A 22,580-nucleotide genomic window follows, 5' to 3' on the forward strand; every position below is an offset into this window, starting at 1 on the left:
CTGAGTTCTGTGCCCTGCCCGGAATTCCTTCCCTCTTGCCAGGTTAACCACCCTGCCCCATGCCCTACACCAAGAGTATGCTAACAGTGTGGCCCAACCACATCCGCAACGTCAATAAGTTGTGGAAAAGAGTTGACCTCAGATGTCTTCGTGAAGTAGGCCTGTGTATGCACTCCTACATATCACCTGTATAACACTGTGTAGAACTTGGGCTCATTATCAGTTCTATTATTTATAGACTTTAATAGTTTTTAAAGTTTATTTATGGGATGTGGGTATCGCTGACTAGGCCACCATTCATTGCCCATCTGTAGTTGCACTTGAGAAGGTGGTGCTGCCCTCTTAAACCACAGCAGTTCCTAAGGTGTAGGTACACCCACAGTGCTGTTAGGGAGGGAGTTCCAGGATTTTGCCCCAGCGACAGCGAAGGAACAGCGATATATTTCCAACTCAGGGTGGTGAGTGACCTGGAGGGGAATCTCCAGGTGGTGGGGTTCCCAGGTATCTGCAGCTCTTGTCCTTCCAAATGGTAGCGGTCGTGGGTTTGGAAGGTGCTGCCGAAGGAACTTGAAATGAAAATGAAAATTGCTTATTGTCACAAGTAGGCTTCAAATGAAGTTACTGTGAAAAGCCCCTAGTCGCCACATTCCGGCGCCTGTTCGGGGAGGCTGTTACGGGAATCGAACCGTGCTGCTGGCCTGCCTTGGTCTGCTTTCAAAGCCAGCGATTTAGCCCTGTGCTAAACATTGGGTGAGTATGTATAGATCTTTGTTATTTCTTATGTTCCACTGTGAAGTTTACTTTCCTGTAACATCTCTGATTGTTGTGTGTTGCACCGATAGAATCAGACAGTCTTTGTTTCTCATTTGCCACCTCTACCATTATCTTAGCCTGAAATCCTGGTGGTTTCACATAAACAGATTAGAATGTACAAACTAACAAATAGTTGGTGTGAGCTGTGGACAAGCATGGGGGTTGCTTATAGAATTTGGGTATCAAGCTGATTAAATAGCTGACCAAAAACTAACTGATGCTGCATGCATCTGTAATTCACTCAGGAAAATATCTTATTCTGCATCAATATATGTCTGAGCAGCAATTTACAAAGCCCAATTGTTGGTTGTTCAAAGATCCAAATCTAAGGAGTAATAGAATATCACCGTCTGGAGAAGCCTGATTATTTAGTAGCTGCCTATGCAGACACATCAGGAAGAACGCGTCAGTGTGATCTCAGACCAGAAGATTCTTTCTGCATTGCCTTATGACAGAGAAACGTTGCAGCCTAAATGTCAACTATTTAAATGCAAAAAGTCTGCAAATGCTTTCTTGAAAAACATTCGGATGCTGTTTTTGTGCAATGGAGATGGTAATGAGATTATGACAGCAACAGATCCTTGGGGCAGGACTTTCCGCTCCTGATCTCATCGGGCAGGATCAGTGACAAGAACGGAAAATCTTGCGAGATATCCAAATCACATTTCACACCATCGTAAGACATGATGCGATAGTCCCTACCTCCCAGTGACATGACGGAAATCCCAATGTTGAACGTTGAGAGCATCATTATAATAAATGTATACATCATTATCAGGTCTCAGCGCCTTAAACATATCCACCCGTTAGAAAACCCATTCACGCCAGCGTGAGGGGAGACCGGGGTGCATTACAACTGCTTTCCCACATTCTGTACCTGCAGGGCAGACCTTCCAGAGGAGCTCAGATGGGTGCATCACTCAGGGAGGAGAGGGTCATGCCTGGGGCACTGCCCTGGCAGTTCTTGGGCCCAGTTCCCGGGGAAAGTTGTCGGGGCAGTGCTGGAGGAGTTGCATGAGTGTGTAGAGGGAAGGTGTTCCATATGAACTTTTGTGCACTCTAGTGACCTTTAGAAAAGATGCCCCAGGGGTGAATTCTCTGGCTCCCCAGCTGCGTGTTCCTCGGCAGCACGCCGTCGCCGGCAGCGCGATTCTCCGTTCCCACCGCCAACCAGCGGGATTTCCCATTGTGGCCACCCATGCACCGGGAAACCTGCAGGTGGGAGTGTGCTGCAAACGGAACGGAGAATCCCGTTGGCAGAGAATTCACCTCCCAACCTTTAAAACCTAAGTTGCTGGGCGGGGGGGGGGGGGGGGGGGGGGGGCGGGGGGGGGGGGGGGGGGGGGGGGGTGGCAGGCTCAATAAGAGCACACCTTGCCAGTGTGACATTGTAGGATCTTCCCCTTGCCATTTTGTTCCCTATGTTCCTGATGAGATGGCAGAAAAGCCGCCAATGCCGGGAGCTCCAACACCGCTTTTCCCGTACCAGCCTCCCTGAACAGGCGCCGGAATGTGGCGACTAGGGGCTTTTCACAGTAACTTCATTGAAGCCTACTCGTGACAATAAGCGATTTTCATTCATTTCATTCATTTTGCCGCCTTCTGCCACAATCTGCCAAATACAGATAAAATTCCGTCTCCTGCCTGTACATTTTAGTGATTTCCTAGTGCGAGTGGTAACCACCAGATTGCAGTATGCGTCTTCCTGAAGGTGTGATGGGCATTTATTGAAGCTTTCAGGAATAGTGTAAAGATTGAACCAAACTTCTACCAGTCACGGGTTGGAGTCAAATTGCACGGAATACCTTTGATCTCCCATTCCCATAAGTTTTCAGTCTTAACTATGTCACTGTAGAAGATGCCATGTGAATGTCAGGTGATCTGTGATAGAAAATCAGAGGGTCAATGATCTGGATCCACCGCTGCTCATTGGACAACATATATGATAGAATTAAACAAGGCCTAGAATTCAGCCTTCAGCCTCTCCTCTTCGTCAGGAATCTTTGAGGATACTTATTAAAAAGAAAGGGGGAGAAAAAAACAAGTTGAGAAAATGAAAAGGAGAAAGTAATTAGACAGATTAATGCTAAGCACTATAAAACTAGCATAAATAACCCAAGGTAATAATCTGTCTTCCAGCAGCATTTCATCTCAAGACTACCCTTGACCGTGACTGCTCTTGTGCAGCACCATGGGACGTTGACTAGAACTTAATTAATATTTGAACAATTACGAGGAAATGACAGATGCTCACTTGAAATAGTCAGCCTTGCAATATGTCTTTCCCTCCCTCAGGAAGCAGGTGCGGCTCTCATTGAGATACTGGTTGCACTTTACACACTTGAGGCAGGTTGCATGCCACTCCAAATCAGGATAGACCCTCAGAATGTAGCGATCTGTAATTTGTTCACTGCAGCCAAAACATACAGATGTTGAGTCTTCCCCTGCAATACAACATTTCAGAAATTATCACAAGGAGATCAATCTTTCCAGTCACCTTAATTAAACCAGACTTCATAGTATCTGAAGCATGTGTGGTGGTATGGCGATACAGTGTGGGCAGTCAAAATGGGCGTATTGAGAAGCACTTACTGAATGGTGGGAAGAAAGAAAAGACAAAATGTGGGAATCACATCACAACAAATTCATTACTTCTGAGGTATAACCACAAATATCGGAACAGATTTACTTCAAAGAATCTATGAACAGTCCTAGAATCATAGAAGAATCATAGAATCACAACAGTACAGAAGGAGACCATTCTGCCCTTCGAGTCTGCACCGACCCTCTCAAAGGGTACCCTATCTAGGTCAGGCCCCCACCCTATCCCCTTGACCCAGTAACCCCACCTAACTTAACCTTTTCCGACAACAAGGGGCAATTGATCATGGCCAATCCACCTAACCTGCACATCTTTGGACTGTGGGAGGAAACCGGAGCACCCGGAGGCAACCCACGCACACACGGGGAGAAAGTGCAAACTCCACGCAGACAGTCACCCAGGTGAACCCGGGTCCCTGGAGCTCTGAGGCAGCAGTGCGAATCACTGTGCCACCGTACCGCCCATGAACAGCAATGAGATAATTTAAAAAAAATGTATTTATGGGAATGGGCGTCGTTGGCTTAGCCAACATTTATTGCCCATCCCTAGTTGCCCTTCAGAAGGTGGTGGTGAACTGCCTTCTTGAACCGCTGCAGTCCTTGAGGTGTAGGTACACCCACTGTGCTGCAAGGGATGGAGTTCCAAGATGTTGCCCCAGTGACAATGAAGGAACGGCGATATATTTCTAAGTCAGGGTGGTGAGTGACTTGGAGTGGAACCTCCAGGTGGTGGGGTTCCCAGGTATCTGCTGCTCTTGTCCTTCTAGACGGTAGTGGCCGTGGGTTTAGAAGGTGCTGTCTAAGGAACCTTGGTGAGTTACTACAGTGCATCATGTAGATGGTACACATGGCTGCTACTGTCCATCAGTGGTGGACGGTTTGGATGTTTGTGGAAGGGATGCCAATCAAGCGGGCTGCTTTATCCTGGATACTGTTGAGCTTCTTGAGTGTTGTTGGAGCTGCGCTCATCCAGGCAAGTGGAGAGTATTCCATTACACTCCTGACTTGTGCCTTGTAGATGATGGACAGGCTTTGGGGAAGTCAGGAGGTGAGTTACTCTCCATAGGATTCCTAGCCTTTGACCTGCCTTGGTAGCCACAGTATTAATATGGCTAGTCCAGTTCAGTCTCTGATCAATGGTAACTCCCAGGATGTTGCCTGTGGGAGATTCAGTAATGGCAATGCCATTGAATGTCAAGTGGCAGTGGTTAGATTCTCTCTTGTTGGAGATGGTCATTGTCTGGTGATGTGTTGGGAGCTCTGGATCCGTGGAACACATACAGGACACCAACACTTAAAATAGTGCAACACTATTTTATTAAGTTAGAAACTGTTGAACATACTTTCACTGTGGGTTAACACGATGTTCGATTAAACTAAAGACCTATGCCTGTCCTAACCAGTCTATGCACTCAGCACATGGTGAAGATCTGTGCTGTAAGCTGTAAGCTCTGTCCTTCTAGGAGGCTGCATCCCGAATGAGCAGGAACTCTGATGCCCCCTGTCTATATAGTGAGTGTGCTCTAACTGGTGATTGGCTGTGGTGTTGTGTGTGTTGATTGGTCTTGCTGTGTGTCCATCAGTGTGTGTGTGTCTGCACCATAATATACTGGTGTATATTATGACATCCCCCCTTTTATAAAAGAATGTATGTGTGTGGCAATAAATAATGTATGGTGAGAATGTTCCTAACTACGTGTGGGGTGCGAAGACATATTTACATACACGAGAACTAAGCTATTTACATAGGAAGGTGCCTGGTGCGGAGAAGCAGTATGCAACAAGAATAACGAGATCAACACTATATACAAACCAGGGAAACGATCAAACAAAGCAACGAAACAATTCAGAGAGTCTATAAGTCCGCAAAGTTCGTAAATTAAGTCTCTGAGGTGGGCGACAAATTCTGGTTGACCGCCTCAAGGGTGGGTCGAGAGCCGCCGGTTCAGGAACGGGCTGGACTGTGTCAGAGCCAGGGGGGATGCAGAGTGACAGGAAGCTCTGCATAGTCCGTGGCAGGGTCAGCAGGAGGGCAAGGCGACAGTGGAGGATCATGTGGCGAGCGTGGAACGAGACGAAGGGTGCGTCATTTGCGGCGCAGAATAGAGCCATCCGGTAGACGAACCAGGAACGAGCGGGGGGCCACCTGCTGAAGGAGAACAACGGTTGCAGACCAGCCCCCATCCGGAACTTGGACGCGGATGTTGTCATCTGGAGCCAGAGCAGGGAGATCAGCTGCACGGGAGTCATGAGCCGCCTTGCGCTGTGCACGAGACAGCTGGATCCGGCAAAGGACCGGAACGTGGTCGAGGTCTGGGACATGGATGGACGGCACCGGCGTCCTCAGGGTACGACCCATGAGTAACTGGGCTGGTGACAGGCCAGTGGACAGCGGGGCGGAGCAATAGGCCAGCAAGGCAAGGTAGAAATCGGACCCAGCATCGGCAGCCTTGCATAGGAGCCGTTTGACTATATGTACTCCCTTCTCCGCTTTGCCATTGGATTGGGGGTAAGGGGACTGGATGTCACATGGGCAAAATTGTATCGCCTGGCAAAGTTGGACCATTCCTGGCTGACGAAGCAGGGGCCATTGTCCGACATAACTGTGAGCGGGATGCTGTGTTGAGCAAATGTTTCTTTACACGCACGAATGACTGCAGACGAGGTGATGTCGTGCAACCGTATCACCTCCGGGTAATTCGAAAGTAGTCCATGATCAGGACATAGTCTCTATCCAGCGCGTGGAACAGGTCGATGCCCACCTTGGTCCATGGTGACATGACCAACCCATGGGGCTGCAGGGTCTCACGTGGTTGGGCCGGCTGGAAACGCTGACAAGTGGGGCAGTTGAGCACTGTGTTGGCTATATCCTCATTAATGCCGGGCCAGTACACTGCCTCTCGGGCCCATCGACGTCACTATTCCACGCCAAGGTGGCCCTCGTGTAGTTGTTCCAGGACAAGCTGGCGCATGCTATGCGGGATGACAATGCGGTCCAGTTTCAGAAGAACCCCTTCTACTACCGCCAGATCATCTCTGACATTATAGAACTGAGGGCATTGGCCCTTGAGCCACCTGACCGTTAGGTGGCGCATGACACGCTGTAGCAAGGGGTCAGCCGCCGTCTCGCGCCGAATTTGGACGAGGCGTTCATCCGTGGCAGGTAGATTGGAGGCCGCGAATGCCACATGGGCGTCAACCTGGCAGACAAATCCCGCTGGGTCACATGGAGTGTTGACTGCCCTGGAGAGAGCGTCAGCAATGATGAGGTCTTTGTCTGGGGTGTATACCAGCTGGAAGTCATATCGCCGGAGCTTGAGAAGAATACGCTGGAGGCGAGGCGTCATGTCGTTCAAGTCTTTCTGTATTATATTGACCAGCGGACGATGGTTGGTCTCGATGGTGAATTGAGGAAGTCCGTAGACATAATCATGAAACTTAACCACACCAGCCAGAAAGCCCAGGCACTCCTTTCTATCTGCACGTAGCGCTGCTCCATGGGGGTCATCGCACGTGACGCATATGCAACGGGGGCCCATGATGAGGCCTCATCACGTTGAAGGAGCACTGCCCCAATGCCGGATTGACTGGCATCGGTCGAAATTTTGGTCTCCTTTGCTGGATCAAAGAAAGCTAAGACCGGGGCCGTGGTCAGTTTTGTTTTGAGTTCTCTCCATTTGCGCTCGTGGGCAGGGAGCCATTGGAAGTCTGTCGTCTTCCTGACCAGGTTCCTGAGAGCCGTGGTATGAGAGGCGAGGTTAGGGATAAATTTCTCTAAAAAATTGACCATGCCCCGAAATCGGAGGACCGCCTTCTTGTCCTCTGGTGTTTTCATAGCTGTGATGGCAGCTACCTTGTCCGCATCCGGCTGCACACCCAATTGGGAGATGTGGTCCCTGAGGAACTTGAGTTCTGTCTGACCAAAAGAGCATTTGGCCCTGTTGAGGCGGAGGCCATGTATACGTCTGAATACGCGCTGGAGGCGACTAACATGCTCCTGCGGGGTGGTGGACCAAATTATTATGTCATCGACATAGACGCGAACACCTTCAATGCCTTCCATCATTTGTTCCATAATCCTATGGAACACTTCTGATGCAGATATGATCCAAAACGGCATCCTGTTGTAACAATATCTGCCAAAGGGGGTATTAAATGTGCAAAGTCTCCTGCTGGATTTATCGAGCTGGATTTGCCAGAATCCTTTTGATGCATCGAGTTTGGTGAAGAGCTAGGCGCGAGCCATCTCACATGTGAGCTCTTCGCGCTTGGGAATTGGATAATGCTCCCTCATGATATTGCGATTTAGATCCTTGGGATCAATGCAAATTCTCAATTCGGCGGAAGGCTTTTTTACACATACCATGGAACTGACCCAGTCGGTCGGTTCCGTGACTTTGGAAATCACTCCTTTGTTCTGGAGGTCCTGCAGCTGCTGCTTGAGGCAGTCCTTAAGGTGTACGGGAGCGTGCCCATGCCCTCGAAGACGTTGTGGTACTGGTTGATAATGGCGTCGAGCTGCGTCCTGAAGTCGGCGTCCTGAAAGGTAGACACGTCAGCAGGAGAGAGTGAACTCTCTGAACTAGGTTCAACAGCTTGCATGCCTGCACGCCAAGCAGGGAGGCTTTCGAGGAGCCCACGATTTCAAAGGGAAGGATGGCTTTGCGTGACCTGTGCGTCACTTCAAGTTGGCATGAGCCGCTGGCAGCAATGGCATTGCCATTATAATCCAATAGCTGGCAGGCTGATGGAAGGATGGCTGGTTTGACACAAAGGCTTTGGAGGTCAGACCGCGCAATGAGATTGGCGGAGACACCAGTGTCCAGGCGGAATCGTATTTGGGACCGGTTGACCCTCAGGGTGGCACATCACTCATCGTCTGGATCGATGCTGTATACCGATAGAAGCTGGATTCTTTGCTTTGGGGACACCCTGTTTTTTGTAACGATACCTATTCGAAAAGGCTCCTTCGGGTCCTCGGTGTCAATATCGAGTAGTAGGTCCGCATCGGACTCGGTGACCGTGGGTTGAATGGCCTGGACATTCCTGTGAGGCTGGCTGGAGCGACGAGAGTTGGCAGGCTGAGCTGATCTGCATAAAGCAGGATAGTGGCCAAGTTTGCCACATTGCAGGCATCGTCGGGATTTGGCAGGGCATTGCCGCTTTAAGTGGGTGGAGCCACAGTTGCTGCACGTTGTAGCGTCAGTACGTTCGCTGCGCCATCGTGCATGCGCGGTGCGGTCGTACGTGGTGCGCGCCTGCGCAGTACGTTCGTCGACGTCCCCTCGTTCGGTGCGCACAAGCGCGGGAGTCCGCGAAAATCGCGCGAAATGGCCGCCCTCATCCAGGCTGAGGCCCTGGAGTTGCTCGATTGCTTGGACCCGTTCTGCCTCGTGGGGACCTTGCCGCGCCATTTCAGCCGCTTGGATGTGGGAATACCGACTAGTGGCGTGTTTTTGTAGCACGCAGGTCGCGATGGCGGTCGTTAGGGTGTGCTGCTTTACCTTGAGGAGCTGCTGGCGTAGGGGGTCCGACTGAACACCGAAAACGATCTGGTCGCGTATCATGGAGTCGGAGGTGGGCCCGTAATTACAGGACTGCGCAAGGATGCGGAGGTGGGTGAGAAAGGACTGGAAAGGTTCATCCTTACCCTGCAAACGCTGTTGGAATACATAGCGCTCAAAACTTTCATGCACATCCATGCAGCAGTGAGTGTCAAACTTGAGGAGGACCGTCTTGAATTTTGATTTATCTTCACCATCAGCAAAGGTGAGAGAATTGAAAATGTGGATGGCATGTTCCCCGGCCGTGGATAGGAAGAGACCGATCTTCCTGGTGTCTGAGGCAGCTTCCCGGTCTGTGGCTTCCAGGTAGAGCTGGAAGCGTTGTTTGAATATCTTCCAGTTGGCCCCCAGGTTACCGGTGATGCGGAGCGGCGGCGGCGGGCGGACGCTGTCCATTTTGCAGGATGACGGTATGCTGGTGGAAGGCAGATCACTTGCAGATAGGTCTAAGAAGTTCTAATATCCCTCAAATCTTGGTATCATTATTTGTTGGGTGCTTTGGATCCGTGGAACATATACAGGCCATCAACACTTAAAATAGTGCAACACTATTTTATTAAGTTAGAAACTGTTGAACATACTTTCACTGTGGGTTAACACGATGTTAGATTAAACTAAAGACCTATGCCTGTCTTAACCAGTCTATGCACTCAGCACATGGTGAGGATCTGTGCTGTAAGCTGTAAGCTCTGTCCTTGTAGGAGGCTGCATCCCGAATGAGCGGGAACTCTGATGCCCCCTGTCTTTATAGTGAGTGTGCTCTAACTGGTGATTGGCTGTGGTGTTGTTTGGTCCCGCTGTGTGTCCATCAGTGTTTGTATATCTGCACCATGCTATCCTGGTGTATATTATGACACCTGGAACTTGTGTGGCGCGAATGTAACTTGCCACTTGTCAGCCCAAGTCTGTATATTGTCCAGGTCTTCCTGCATTTGGACAGGGACTGTTTCATTATCTGAGGAGTTGCGAATGGCGCTGAACATTGTGCAGTCATCAGCGAACATCCCCACATCTGACCTTATGATGGAAGGAAGGTCATTGATGAAGCAGCTGAAGATGATTGGGCCGAGGACACTATCCTGAGGAACTCCTGCAGTGATGTCCTGGAGCTGAGAAGATTGACATCCAACCACCAGAACCATCTTCCTTTGTACCGGGTATGATTCCAACTAATCCCCCTGATTCCCATTCACTCCAGTTTTGCTGAGGATCCTTGATGCCACACTCGGTCAAATGCTGCCTTAATGTCAAGGGCAGTCACTCTCACCTCACCTAGACATTCAGCTCTTTTGTCCATGTTTGAGCCAAGGCTGTAATGAGGTCAGGAGCTGAGTGACCCTCGCAGAAACCAAACTGTGCGTCCGTGAGCAGGTTATTGCTGAGTAAGTGCCGCTTGATAGCACTGTTGATGACTCCTTCCATCATTTTGCTAATGATGGGGAGTAGATTGGTAGGGCAGTAATTGGCTGGGTTGGATTTGTCCTATTTCTGGTGTACAGGACTCACCTGGGCAATTTCCCACATTTCCGGGTAAATGCCAGTGTTGTAGCTGTATTGGAATAGCTTGGCTAGGGTATGGAAAGTTCTGGAGTACTATTGCCAGGATATTGTCAGGGCCCATAGCCTTTGCAGTATCCAGGGCCTTCAGCCGTTTCTTGGTATCGAGTGGAGTGAATCGTACTGGCTGAAGACTGACATCTGTGATGCTGGGGACCTCCGGAGGAGACCGAGATGGATCATCCATCGGCACTTCTGGCTGGATTCTGAGTGTTGCGAATGCCTCAGTCTTGTCTTTTACACATATATGCTGGGCTCCACCATCATTGAGGATGGGGATATTTGTGGAGCCTCCTCCTCCAGTGAGTTGTTTAATTGTCCACCACTCACGGCTGGATGTGGCAGGACTACAGAGCTTAGATCTGATGCGTTTGTTGTGCAATCGCTTAGTTCTGTCTATTACTTACTGCTTATGCTGTTTGGCTCACAAGTAGTCCTGTGTTGTAGCTTCACCAGGTTGACACCTCATTTTTCGGTCTGCCTGATGTTGCTCCTGGCACGCTCTCCTACACTCTTCATTGAACCAGGGTTGATCCCCTGACTTAGTGGTAATGGTGGAGTGGGGGATATGCCAGGCCATGAGGTTACAGGTTGTGGTTGAATTTAATTCTGCTGCTGCTGATGGCCCACAGAGCCTCATGGATGCCCAGTCTTGAGTTGCGAGATCTGTTCGAAGACTATCCCCTTTAGCACGGTGGTAGTGCCACACAACACAATGGAGGGTATCCTCAGTGTGAAGATGGGACTTTGTCTCCACAAGGACTGTGTGGTGGTCACTCCTGCCGATACTGTCATGGGCAGATGTATCTGCAGCAGGCAGGTTGGTGAGGATGAGGTCAAGTATGTTTTTCCCTCCTGTTGGTTCCCTGACCACCTGCTGCAGTCCCAGCCTAGCAGCTATGCCCTTTAGGACCCAGCCAGTTCGGTCTGTGGTGGTACTACCGAGCCACTCTCGATGATGAATTAAATCCTCCACCCAGAGCATATTCTGCGCTCTTGCCACCCTCAAGTGGTATTCAACCTGGGGGAGCACTGATTCATCTGCTGATGGTGGACCGTACGTGGTATTCAGCAGGAGGTTTTCTAGCCCGTGTTCAACCTGAAGCCATGAGACTTCATGTGGTCCAGAATCCCAGGGCAATTTGCTCCCGACTGTATACCACTGTGCCTCCCCACCAGCTCTGCTGGATCTGTCCTGCTATTGGGACAAGGCGTACACAGGAATGGTGTTAGTGGTGTCTGGGACATTGTCTGTAAGATATGATTATGTCAGGCTGCTGCTTAACTAGTATGTGAGACAGCTCTCCCAACACAAGCCCCCAGCTATTAGTAAGGGGGACTTTGCAAGGTCAACAGGTCTAGGTTTGCCATTGTCGTTTCCGGTACCTGGTTCGATGCCAGATCTGTTTCGTCCGGTTTCATTCCTTTTTTTGTGTGTTTTGGTAGCGGTTGAATACATCAGAGCCATTTCAGAGTCAACCACATTGCTGTGGCTCTGGAGTCACATGTAGGCCAGACCAGGTAAGGACGGCAGATTTCCTTCCCCAAAGGACATTAGTGAACCAAATGGGTTTTTACGACAATCGACAATGGTTTCATGGTAATCATTAGACTTTCAATTTCAGATATTTTATTGAGTTTAAATTCCACCACCTGCCCTGGTGGGATTGGAACCCGGGTCTCGAAATGGGCGAGGTACTAAATGAATACTTTGCATCAGTATTCACCAAAGAGAAGGAATTGGTGGATGTTGAGTCTAGAGAAGGGTGTGTAGAACAAACAAAGAACAAAGAAAAGTACAGCACAGGAACAGGCCCTTCGGCCCTCCAAGCCTGCGCCGACCATGCGTCTAAACTAAAATCTTCTGCACTTCCGGGGTCCGTATCCCTCTATTCCCATCCTATTCATGTATTTGTCAAGATGCCCCTGAAACGTCACTATCGCCCCTGCTTCCACCACCTCCTCCGGCAGCAAGTTCCAGGCACCCGCTACCCTCTGTGTAAAAAACTTGCCTTGTACACCTCCTCTAAACCTTGCCCCTCACACCTTAAACCTATGTCCCCTAGTAATTGACCCCTCTACCCTGGGAAAAAGTCTCTGACTATCCACTCTGTTTATGCCCCTCATAATTTTGTAGACCTCTATCAGGTCGCCCCTCAACCTCCGTCGTTCCAGTGAGAACAAACCGAGTTTATTCAACCTCGCCTCATAGCTAATGCCCTCTTTACCAGGCAACATCCTGGTAAATCTCTTCTGCACTCTCTAAAGCCTCCACATCCTTCTGGTAGTGTGGCGACCAGAATTGAACACTATACTCCAAGTGTGGCCTAACTAAGGTTCTATACAGCTGCAACATGACTTGCTAATTCTTATACTCAATGCCACAGCCAATGAAGGCAAGCATGCCGTATGCCTTCTTGACTACCTTCTCCACCTGTGTTGCCCCTTTCAGTGACCTGTGGACGTGTACACCTAGATCTCTCTGACTGTCAATTCTCTTGAGGGTTCTACCATTCACTGTATATTCTCTACCTGCATTAGACCTTCCAAAATGCATTATCTCACATTTGTCCGGATTAAACTCCATCTGCCATCTCTCCGCCCAAGTCTCCAAACGATCTAAATCCTGCTGTATCCTCTGACAGTCTTCATCGCTATCCGCAATTCCACCAACCTTTGTCGTCTGCAAACTTACTAATCAGACCAGTTCATTTTCCTCCAAATCATTTATATATACTACGCACAGCAAAGGTCCCAGCACTGATCCCTGCTGAACACTACTAGTCACAGCCCTCCAATCAGAAAAGCACCATTCCATTGCTTCTCTCTGCCTTCTATGACCTAGCCAGCTCTGTATCCATCTTGCCAGCTCACCCCTGATCCATTGTGACTGCACCTTTTGCACCAGTCTGCCAAGAGGGACCTTGTCAAAGGCCTTACTGAAGTCCATATAGACAACATCCATTGCCCTACCTGCATCAATCATCTTTGTGACCTCCTCGAAAAACTCTATCAAGTTAGTGAGACATGACCTCCCCTTCACAAAACCGTGCTGCCTCTCGCTAATACGTCCATTTGCTTCCAAATGGGAGTAGATCCTGTCTCGAAGAATTCTCTCCAGTAATTTCCCGACCACTGAAGTAAGGCTCACCGGCCTGTAGTTCCCGGGATTATCCTTGCTACCCTTCTTAAACAAAGGAACAACATTGGCTATTCTCCAGTCCTCCGGGACATCACCTGAAGACAGTGAGGATCCAAAGATTTCTGTCAAGGCCTCAGCAATTTCCTCTCTAGCCTCCTTCAGTATTCTGGGGTAGATCCCATCTTCAAGAAGCTGGTAACTGCCCTGCCGTCATTTGAGATGGTGCTGGAGGCCTTGATTGGGGGCTGTCAACCCTTTTTCAATGGATGAGCTAAGGTGCAGTTGTCATCCAGAAAACTGTTTTGTGATTCTGATGTTTTACTCGTGGAAGCATAATTTCTCTCCCATCACAGTTTGTCTGTTACAATAATCCAATATGTCAAGCACAACATCCTGATATGACAAATCTCTCCACTTACAAGGCTGGACGCAATACTCTGAGGATTCTTTACTTCTAAGCTATCCAGTCAGTTTCACTTGTGGAGACGTTTATTATTTCACACTGCTGCCCATGACCCATTCTTCAAATCTCTATCTTAAATTAGACAGACAGATATATGGCAGGGAGTTATAAGACAATATTTCAATCAAATCTTTACAAAAGTTAGAAGAACCTTGAAACTGAATCACTGCATCAACCTCTTTTGCGGCCACCTCTAACTCTCGGTTCTATTCTCCACGCTTTACATGTTGAAGTGTTATATTCTATACGCATTGAGCATTCTAGAGAAGAAAGGGAAATGCAGATCAAGAAAAAGAACTATTTTGATCGCTGTAGATTAGCCATATTAGGGTGAATTGTTGTCTTTACTGCTCTAAGTATGGAGCTTCAAGGGCACATTATGAATTGTGGTTGGCACGGTGGCACAGTGGTTAGCACTGCTGCCTAACAGCGTCAGGGATGATTAGCACTGCTGCCTAGCAGTGCCAGGGACCCAGCTTCAATTCCAGCATTGGGTGACCGTCTGTTTGCGAGGGTTTCCTCTGGGTGCTCTGGTTTCCTCCCACAGTCCAAAGATGTGCAGGTTAGGTCGTGATAGGACGGTGCTGTGAGCCGAGGTAGGACGCTCTTTCAGAGCATCGGTGCAGGCTCGAAGGGTCGATCGGCCTCCTTCTGCTCTGCTAATTATAATATTTTGTAATCTCTTCTAAATAATTACAGCTGCTCCTTTTTATTTTGTTGATATGTTTCTGTTGCTGTGAGAGAATTAAAAAACAGCCAGCAAAAAAATTAATGAGAATATCAATATTGGTAAAATTGTACCACCGCTTAAATTTGGAAAGGAATTCTGAATAAAAGCCACTCATTTAAATACATGTAGTTAAATATAACCTTTCAGTAACATCAGGTACTGTTACAGAGGCGCCTGGTAAAAGACAAGACTGAAAATCCCACTCTCAAATGGGCATGACCGAATCACTGCTCCTCAGTGACTGGGACATGCTCTGCAGTGTCTCGGCAATGCCCACCTGCGACTGCGACAAGCTCCGCAGCTCCTCGGCCATCTGAGAACGGGACATGTCCTCAGAATCTCATCGCAGTCAGGCCTCCACGGTGTCGAGCAGCCTCCCAGATCTGTGTCCCCAAATCTTGGTCCCGCTCAGTGGCATTATTGCGAGCTGGCTGGGGTTGGCTGAACAAGTGCAGCTTAAGTGCTGCTCGACCTTGTTAGCGGAGAGGCTGGCGAACGCGGTGCCGGTGAATCAGCTGGTGAGCCATCATTTACACAGAATTTACAGCGCAGAAGGAGGCCATTCGGCCCATCGAGTCTGCACCGGCCCTTGGAAAGAGCACCCTACCCAAGGTCCACACCTCCACCCTATACCCATAACCCAGCAATCCCACCTAAGCTTTTTGGAGACTAAGGGCAATTTAGCGTGGCCATGCCACCTAACCTGCACATCTTTGGACTGTGGGAGGAAACCGGAGCACCCGGAGGAAACCCACGCAGACACAGGGAGAACGTGCAGACTCCGCACAGGCAGCGACCCAGCGGGGAATCGAACCTGGGACCCTGGAGCTGTGAAGCAACTGTGCTAACCGCTGTGCTACCATGCTGGCGAGAAGCCTGTGAGGCCTTGTTAAGTGGACCAATTAAAGTTGAATAGAGTTGCCGGCCTACCGCACTTCTAAATTTTTCTGGAAAATCGCGCCCAAAGACCCCCTAACAGAAAATCCCGGCCATTATATAAACTGGGTCCGGAAAAAAAAAAAATTTCATCACTCTGGACTTTGAAGGTTTAAGGTATGTTCAGCTTTTCATTTTTTCCACAAGATTACCAATTCTTTGACTATAAACCTTGGGACATGGATTGAGACTATAATATTGGAAGCTAGCCACGATATCCAATTTACTAACCAAACATTAAAGAGAAAAAAAGTTAAAACATTTTGCATTAGTGACCCAAGGATGTCACAGCGGTTGACTACCAATTAAGTACTAATTTGAAGCGACTTGCAAGATAGGGAAAAAGAGACAATGGGTGCGATTCAACAAAAAAAAACAGTTAAAGTGCTGTTTTTGGCCCGTTTGGCGTGGGGCGGGGGTGGTGAGCGGGGGGGGGGGGGGGTTTCTTGCCAGCTGCAGTGCCGAGAATGATACTTTGTCATTTTTTTGGCCTCTGGAAGTTTCTCTCCATTGAGACCACACTTAGGCAGCCGCCAGGCACCATTTTGGAAGGTTACCCCGATCTCCAGCCCCACCCGGCTTTCAGAACCACCCCCCGTTCACCCCTGCTCTTATGGGCAAGGCCCCCCCCCACCCCCCACTGCCTGACCCCTGGCACTGCCAAGCTGGCACCCTGTTACTGCCCCTGCCAGCCTGGTACTGCCAGATTGACACTGCCAGGGTGCCACGCTAGCAGTGCCAGGTGCCCGGGTGCTGCGGAGTACCAGGTACCACCCTGCCCTGACCCGACCACCCGGGGGCCCCTAATCGCCTGCGTGACCCCCCGAGGTGCCATCACGCCTGGTTCACATATGTGTGAATCAGTATTGCACGGTGCCCGGTTGAGGCCTCGCACGCATGGCTGTCGAATCCAGAGTGCCAGGTGAATCCGACAAACGCATATTTAGATGAACCAAACGATTCATTTAAATATGAATTTCTGGCTCTCGCCCTGCAAGAGCATGTTCCAGATCGGGCGGGCCTCGTCAGTCCAGTAATCCTCGTGAGGTTTCCCGCCCTGCCTAAAGGCCAAATTTGCCTCCTGACCCCAAGTCGGCGCAATGACGCCATTGAATTGCACTCGGTGTATTTTACATGGCAGGGTCCAACAAACAGCAACAGATAATAAACAGTAATCTGGCTGAGGTATAAAAATTGGCCAGAACACAAGGTAAACTCTTTTTTGGAATAGTGCCATTGAGTCTGTTGCATCACCTGAGGAGACAAAGGGGTTTTGGTTTAACGTCTCGTCCACTTATTGATGTGTTATCCTAGATTATGCATTCAAGTCTTTTAAGTGGGACTTGAGACCATTGGGCACGATTTAACCGGACAAAAATAGAGCCCCATTTTGGATGCATTTAGCGGGGTGGTTCTCGGTGCCGACATTGCATTATTTAACGGCACTTTGGCATTTTTATGGCGTCAGTGAGGCCGTGGCCGCACTTTCATCATTTCCTGCACTGACAAGCTCGTGGAGGTTGACACGTGGATCAGGGCACCATTTTTAAATGTCGCCCCAATCTTTTGACCCCCCCACAGCCACACAACTGCAGCCTCTGGATCCCTCCGCTGCACCCAACCTTCCTCTTTGGGAGTCCTAAAGCACGTCCCATTACTGCACCTCTTAAGGGCAAAGCAGCACCCGGGTCTGATCCCTGGCATGGGCAACCTGGCACCCGGGCACCACACTGCCAGCCTGGCACTCTGGCAGTGCCCTTGTCAACATGGCAGTGTCACCCAGGCAGCATGGTAGTGCGAGGGTGGCACTTCCAGTGTGCCTGAGTGGCAGTGCTAAGGTGCCAGGCTGGCAGTGCCATGGTGCCCTGGTGACAACCAGGGGTCTCTAATGATCTGGGAGACCCCCTCAGGTGCCGTTATGCCTGTTCCATGTTTGTGTGGACCAGTGCTAAATGACACCCTGGTGAGGTCTCCCAGGCGGGGTCAGTAGTTCCTGGGCCCCCGGAGAATACGGCGCAGAAATATTTAAATGGATCATTTAAATATGTTAATCTGGATCTCGACCTCTCACGAGATCTCGTTAAATCTTGTGAGGCGTTTTGAACGTCCCCAAGTCAGGGGCGGCGAGGCCATTAAATCACACCCAAAGATTACCAAGATGACGAAGGTTTGGCATACTGGTTAAAGCTGCATTGTTCTCATCAAACACAATCTATTCACAACATAGAATAATTCAGGACTATTTGACTTCAGGCATGAATCTCTTTTCACATTTTCCTTTAAATGGCATTATTGGCATCCATGAGCTTGAGGCCATGCAGATTCTTTAAACCATGCTCGTGGTTCTTTTTGTATAAAAATAGTCACCATATGTGTAAAACCGCTGCTTCGTGCAACTTTCATAATTGACACCTGCATAATTTCTGAAATGACCATGCCATGATCATTCTTCAATGAAGGTGAGCTAAAAACTAAAACACAGTGGGCCATAAATAAATCACGGTGCATTAAATTCATCTGTCTTATTTCATGATTGTGCTGCCACTCCTGAAGAGATTGTGGTGCGGTCTTTATCGACTGAGTCCAAAAATAAATGAAATAAAAGATTCAGCACCTCCCACTCAATCAGCCCCTAACTAGAATGCAAATAGGATTGTGCGTGCGAGGAAGATCATTCAGTTGTCAGTAACTATGAGAAATGCACGGGAAAATTAAGACTGCTACTAAACATGAATGACAATTATGTATTGTACTGTTTAAGATGCGCCATTTGTACTTAAATTCTTTCATCATTACAGACATATCCTCAGATTTTTTTGAAACTGTGCTCAAAATCAGTCTGAACCTAAAGTTTGGGCTCAATATTTTTGTTCAGAAATCAAAAATAAAATGTGCCCATTGATTGTGCTTGTTGGCTTAATTTACTAACTTGCTACCTGTGTTCACCCCCTTCCCACCAGGTTCCATTCAGTCTTTGTCACTCTTTAAAATGTTGTGGGACAGTTTTCTGCACGCAAGGAATGTAAATGATTGTTTATGGTCTGTGATTGAAGTATTTGAACTCCTAAACCATGCAACAGGAATCTTAACAAACTTGTGAAATGATCAGTAATTCAGTAAGGAATCAAGAGAATTTAGTGAATGGAAAAATAGCATCATAATAATAATCTTTCTTATTGTCACAAGCAGGCTTACATTAACACTCAACGAAGTTACTGTGAAAATCCCCTAGTCGCCACACTCCGGTGCCTGTTCGGGTACACAGAGGGAGAATTCAGAATGTCCAATTCACCTAACAAGCACGTCTTTTGGGACTTGTGGGAGGAAACCGGAGCACCTGGAGGAAACCCATGCAGCCACAGGGAGAACGTGCAGACTTCGCGCAGACAGTGACCCAAGTGGGAATCGAACCCGGGACCCTTGAGCTGTGAAGCAACAGTGCTAACCTCTGTGCTACCGTGGCTTCAAATGGCATCTCAGGTTAATATACATTTGACTAAAATGTGAAGTCTCTTTCTTACTTGTTACCAAAATTGAAATTAAATTTGAATTTTTATATTGTGGTGTAGCTGCAGTCCCGCTTTTAGACAGACAATGACTGACATCCCAAGCTTTCTTTGGTCAATTTCTCACTGGTATAATTTGAACAAATTTAGGAATGGGCTTTCCAGAAATTAAGTTAGGATTTTTCCTGCTCATCAAGCATTGGAAGGACAACCATAAGTGCGTACATTATTCAATGCTCTAAAATCCCAACATTCTAACATTTCATTCTTTACAAAAAAATCTTGACTTAGATTTGTGCAAAGCCAGTATAACCTAAATTCCTGCTTCAATATTTCTACCTTCAAAATGAAATTAACATTTTCCCACTGACTGTACCTTTGGCTTTTAAATGCAAAACAAACCTGTTAGAATGTCAATCCTATACATGCCGTCTTTCAACACAATTTAACTTTATACATTTTTTGGCGAGTGTTCTTCAAAAAAATCAGTGCTATCAAAAATATATAATTGAAACAATCGCAATGTTTATGAATGTAGTGTAGTTTTCAAACCAAATGCCGAAAGTTTGACTCTAAAAACGTATTCATGAGATAATTCAGTGACAGAATAAACACTGATTTAACCATTATCAGGATTATGAAATGTGAGTATTAATATTCAAGTAAAAGCTTCTTAAAACAAATTCATGTTAATATTTCACTAATGTCAAGAAAAGTTTCAAATAAGTTGCGCACATCTCACAATGAGAACTTAATTGAAGACTACAGCTGAAATATTAAATATTCCCATGTCACTCAAACTATGTGAAGTACAATATTTGTTTCGCTATGTTAAAGTGCCATTCTCATCTACATTGTTGAGTTCATTTATTAAGATCACTTTCTAGCACAATAAGTTTTGACAACAAAACAAGGCAATCTTACTTTTAGAGGGGTTTCCCAGGTCCCCCATGATGAAGTCCTTTTTCTTTCCCAGTCTGGAACCAGGTCTGGTGGTGACTGAAGTTGTTTCTCAGCTTTCAGGAGCGGATGATCTTTGCTTTGCTGGTTGGTGTTGACTGGGAAATAACAGTGTCTTTAGGACAACTCCTGCACTTCCTTCTGTGTCTGCATTCCTGACTCATGTCTATTCAATGGCTTTGAAAAGTCGATGTTTGAGACCCGCCTCCTCATTAATGAAACTGGGGAGGGAAATTCCTTGCCATCTTGGAGATATGATTGCATTTTTTCAGTAGATGCTCTTGTTAAATATAGAGCACAATTCAAAAATAAATGTAACAGTATTGGCAATGTACATTGAACAGCAAAATTACTCTGGTATGTAGTTTAAGAGTGACATAGTGTGGTCAACTAAAATCATACAGCAACCTGCCTTGCTACTAAAACAATTAACTGGAACTATTTCAATAACAAGTCACATATAATTTTGTTACAGAAACTCTGCGTTTTGTTTGCGAATACATGGGAAAATGGCAACATTTGTATTGATTTTATTAAGTTAATTCTGGCAGATAATACATAAAATTACTCAATGGTTTATGATTCCAAATATTTTGCATAGCCTTTAATTATTCATCATCAATCTAATGATTAACAGTCTGTGGTACTTGAAAATGAAAATCGCTTATTGTCACAAGTAGGCTTCAATGAAGTTACTGTGAAAAGACCCTAGTAGCCACATTCCGGCACCTGTTCGGGGAGGCTGGTACGGGAATTCAACTGTGCTGCTGGCCTGCCTTGGTCTGCTTTAAAAGCCAGCGATTTAGCCCAGTGTGCTAAACCAGCCTATACCTAAAAGAAGGCAGTTTGCGTTGCATCCAGACTTTAACTGTAGTATGTTTTCTTCCAGTAGATACGTAGCTTGATTTAAGAGTCAGAGACAATTTCTGGGTTTATCTTGTGAGCAGTAACTGGTCTGAGACAGACAGCTGCAGTTCAGATTTTAGACAGACAGTAAGTGTGCTGTTTGCACACTTGCTGGTTGAAGCTTCAATTTTGCTAACATACATGCACAGATCTCTTCTTCCAGCATTAATGTTTTAAACATCTAGACAGGACATTTCTGTGCTCAATGCATGTAAGTTGTAGATCTGAATAACGTCACATTAAAGCACTGGGACATCATGTCCTTCAAACATACCCTCTACAATTTGGAAGTAGTCCCCTTGTTAGCAATTTCCTGTTAATACAGAAGAAGTAAAATAATATTCCATTTGCTAGTTCTTTATCAGGTGTAGAAATGTCTCAAATACTTCATATGCAATGATGCCTTGAAGTGTGGTGATCCCCCCCCCTTTATTGAAGGGATATGGGCTTCACTGCCCAGGCCAGCATTTATTGCCCATCCCTAATTGCCGTTGAGAAGTTGGGGTTCTTGAACTACTGTAGTCCATGTGGTGTAGGTACATCCACAGTGCTGTCAGGGAAGGAGTTCCAGGATTTTAAATCAGCGACAGTGAAGGAATGGTGATACATTTGCAAGTCAGGATGGTGAGTGGCTTGGAGGGGAACTTTCAGATGGTGGTGTTTTCATGTGTCTACTGCCCTTCTTCTTCTAGATGGTAGTGGTCGGAGGTTTGGAAAGAGCTGCCTAAGGAGTCTTGGTGAGTTCCTACAGTGCATCTTGCAGATGGTACACACGGCTGCTACATTGTGTATTTTATGTACATTGTGTATTTTAGGAACGTTGTGCATTTTATGTTTGCCCTATGTATTTTCTTTACATGTGTGGAATGATCTGTCTGAGATGCACGCAGAACAATACTTTTCACTGTACCTCAGTACACGTGACAATAAACAAATTCAATCCAATCCAATTTGGCTGTTGCCGATGGCCTACAGAGCCTCATAGTTTACCAGTCTTGAGCTGCTAGATCTGTTCAAAATATATCCCATTTAACAGTGCCACAGAACATGTTGGAGGATATCATAGACACATGCACCAGCACCAGGCAGGTTGGTGAGGATGAGGTCTAGTATGTTTTTCCCTCTTGATGGTTTCTTCACCACCTGCTGCAGTCCCAGTCTAGGAGCTATGCCCTTTAGGACCCGGCCAGCTTGGCCAGTAATGGTGCTACTGGGCCATTCATGATGATGGAGATCAAAGTCCCGCATCCAGAGTAGATTCTGCACCCTTGCCACCCTCAACATGGAGTTCAACATGGAGGAGTACTGATTCAGCAACTGAAGGGGCGGGGGGAGGCACGGTGTGTGATAATTAGCAGGAGGTTTCCTTGACCATGTTTGACCTGATGGCATGACACTTCAT

The 22,580-nt window shown here is 47.4% G+C and overlaps 1 protein-coding gene across 1 annotated transcript in view; it reads right to left on the reverse strand.

The window, feature by feature from the left end:
• LOC140394771 (insulin gene enhancer protein ISL-1-like) overlaps positions 1 to 20,384 on the reverse strand; it is a 30,303-nt gene extending 9,919 nt beyond the window's left edge. Inside the window, exons 1-2 of the mRNA XM_072481976.1 lie at positions 20,237 to 20,384; positions 3,068 to 3,257 (exon numbers count right to left, since the gene is read on the reverse strand). Coding sequence (XP_072338077.1) covers positions 3,068 to 3,257; positions 20,237 to 20,264 — 218 coding nt within the window. The 5' untranslated portion in view covers positions 20,265 to 20,384. The remainder of the gene's footprint in view (positions 1 to 3,067; positions 3,258 to 20,236) is intronic.
• Positions 20,385 to 22,580: the final 2,196 nt, after the last annotated feature.

Source organism: Scyliorhinus torazame, chromosome 18 (assembly GCF_047496885.1).
Source record: "Scyliorhinus torazame isolate Kashiwa2021f chromosome 18, sScyTor2.1, whole genome shotgun sequence".
Classification (NCBI taxonomy): Eukaryota; Metazoa; Chordata; class Chondrichthyes; order Carcharhiniformes; family Scyliorhinidae; genus Scyliorhinus; species Scyliorhinus torazame.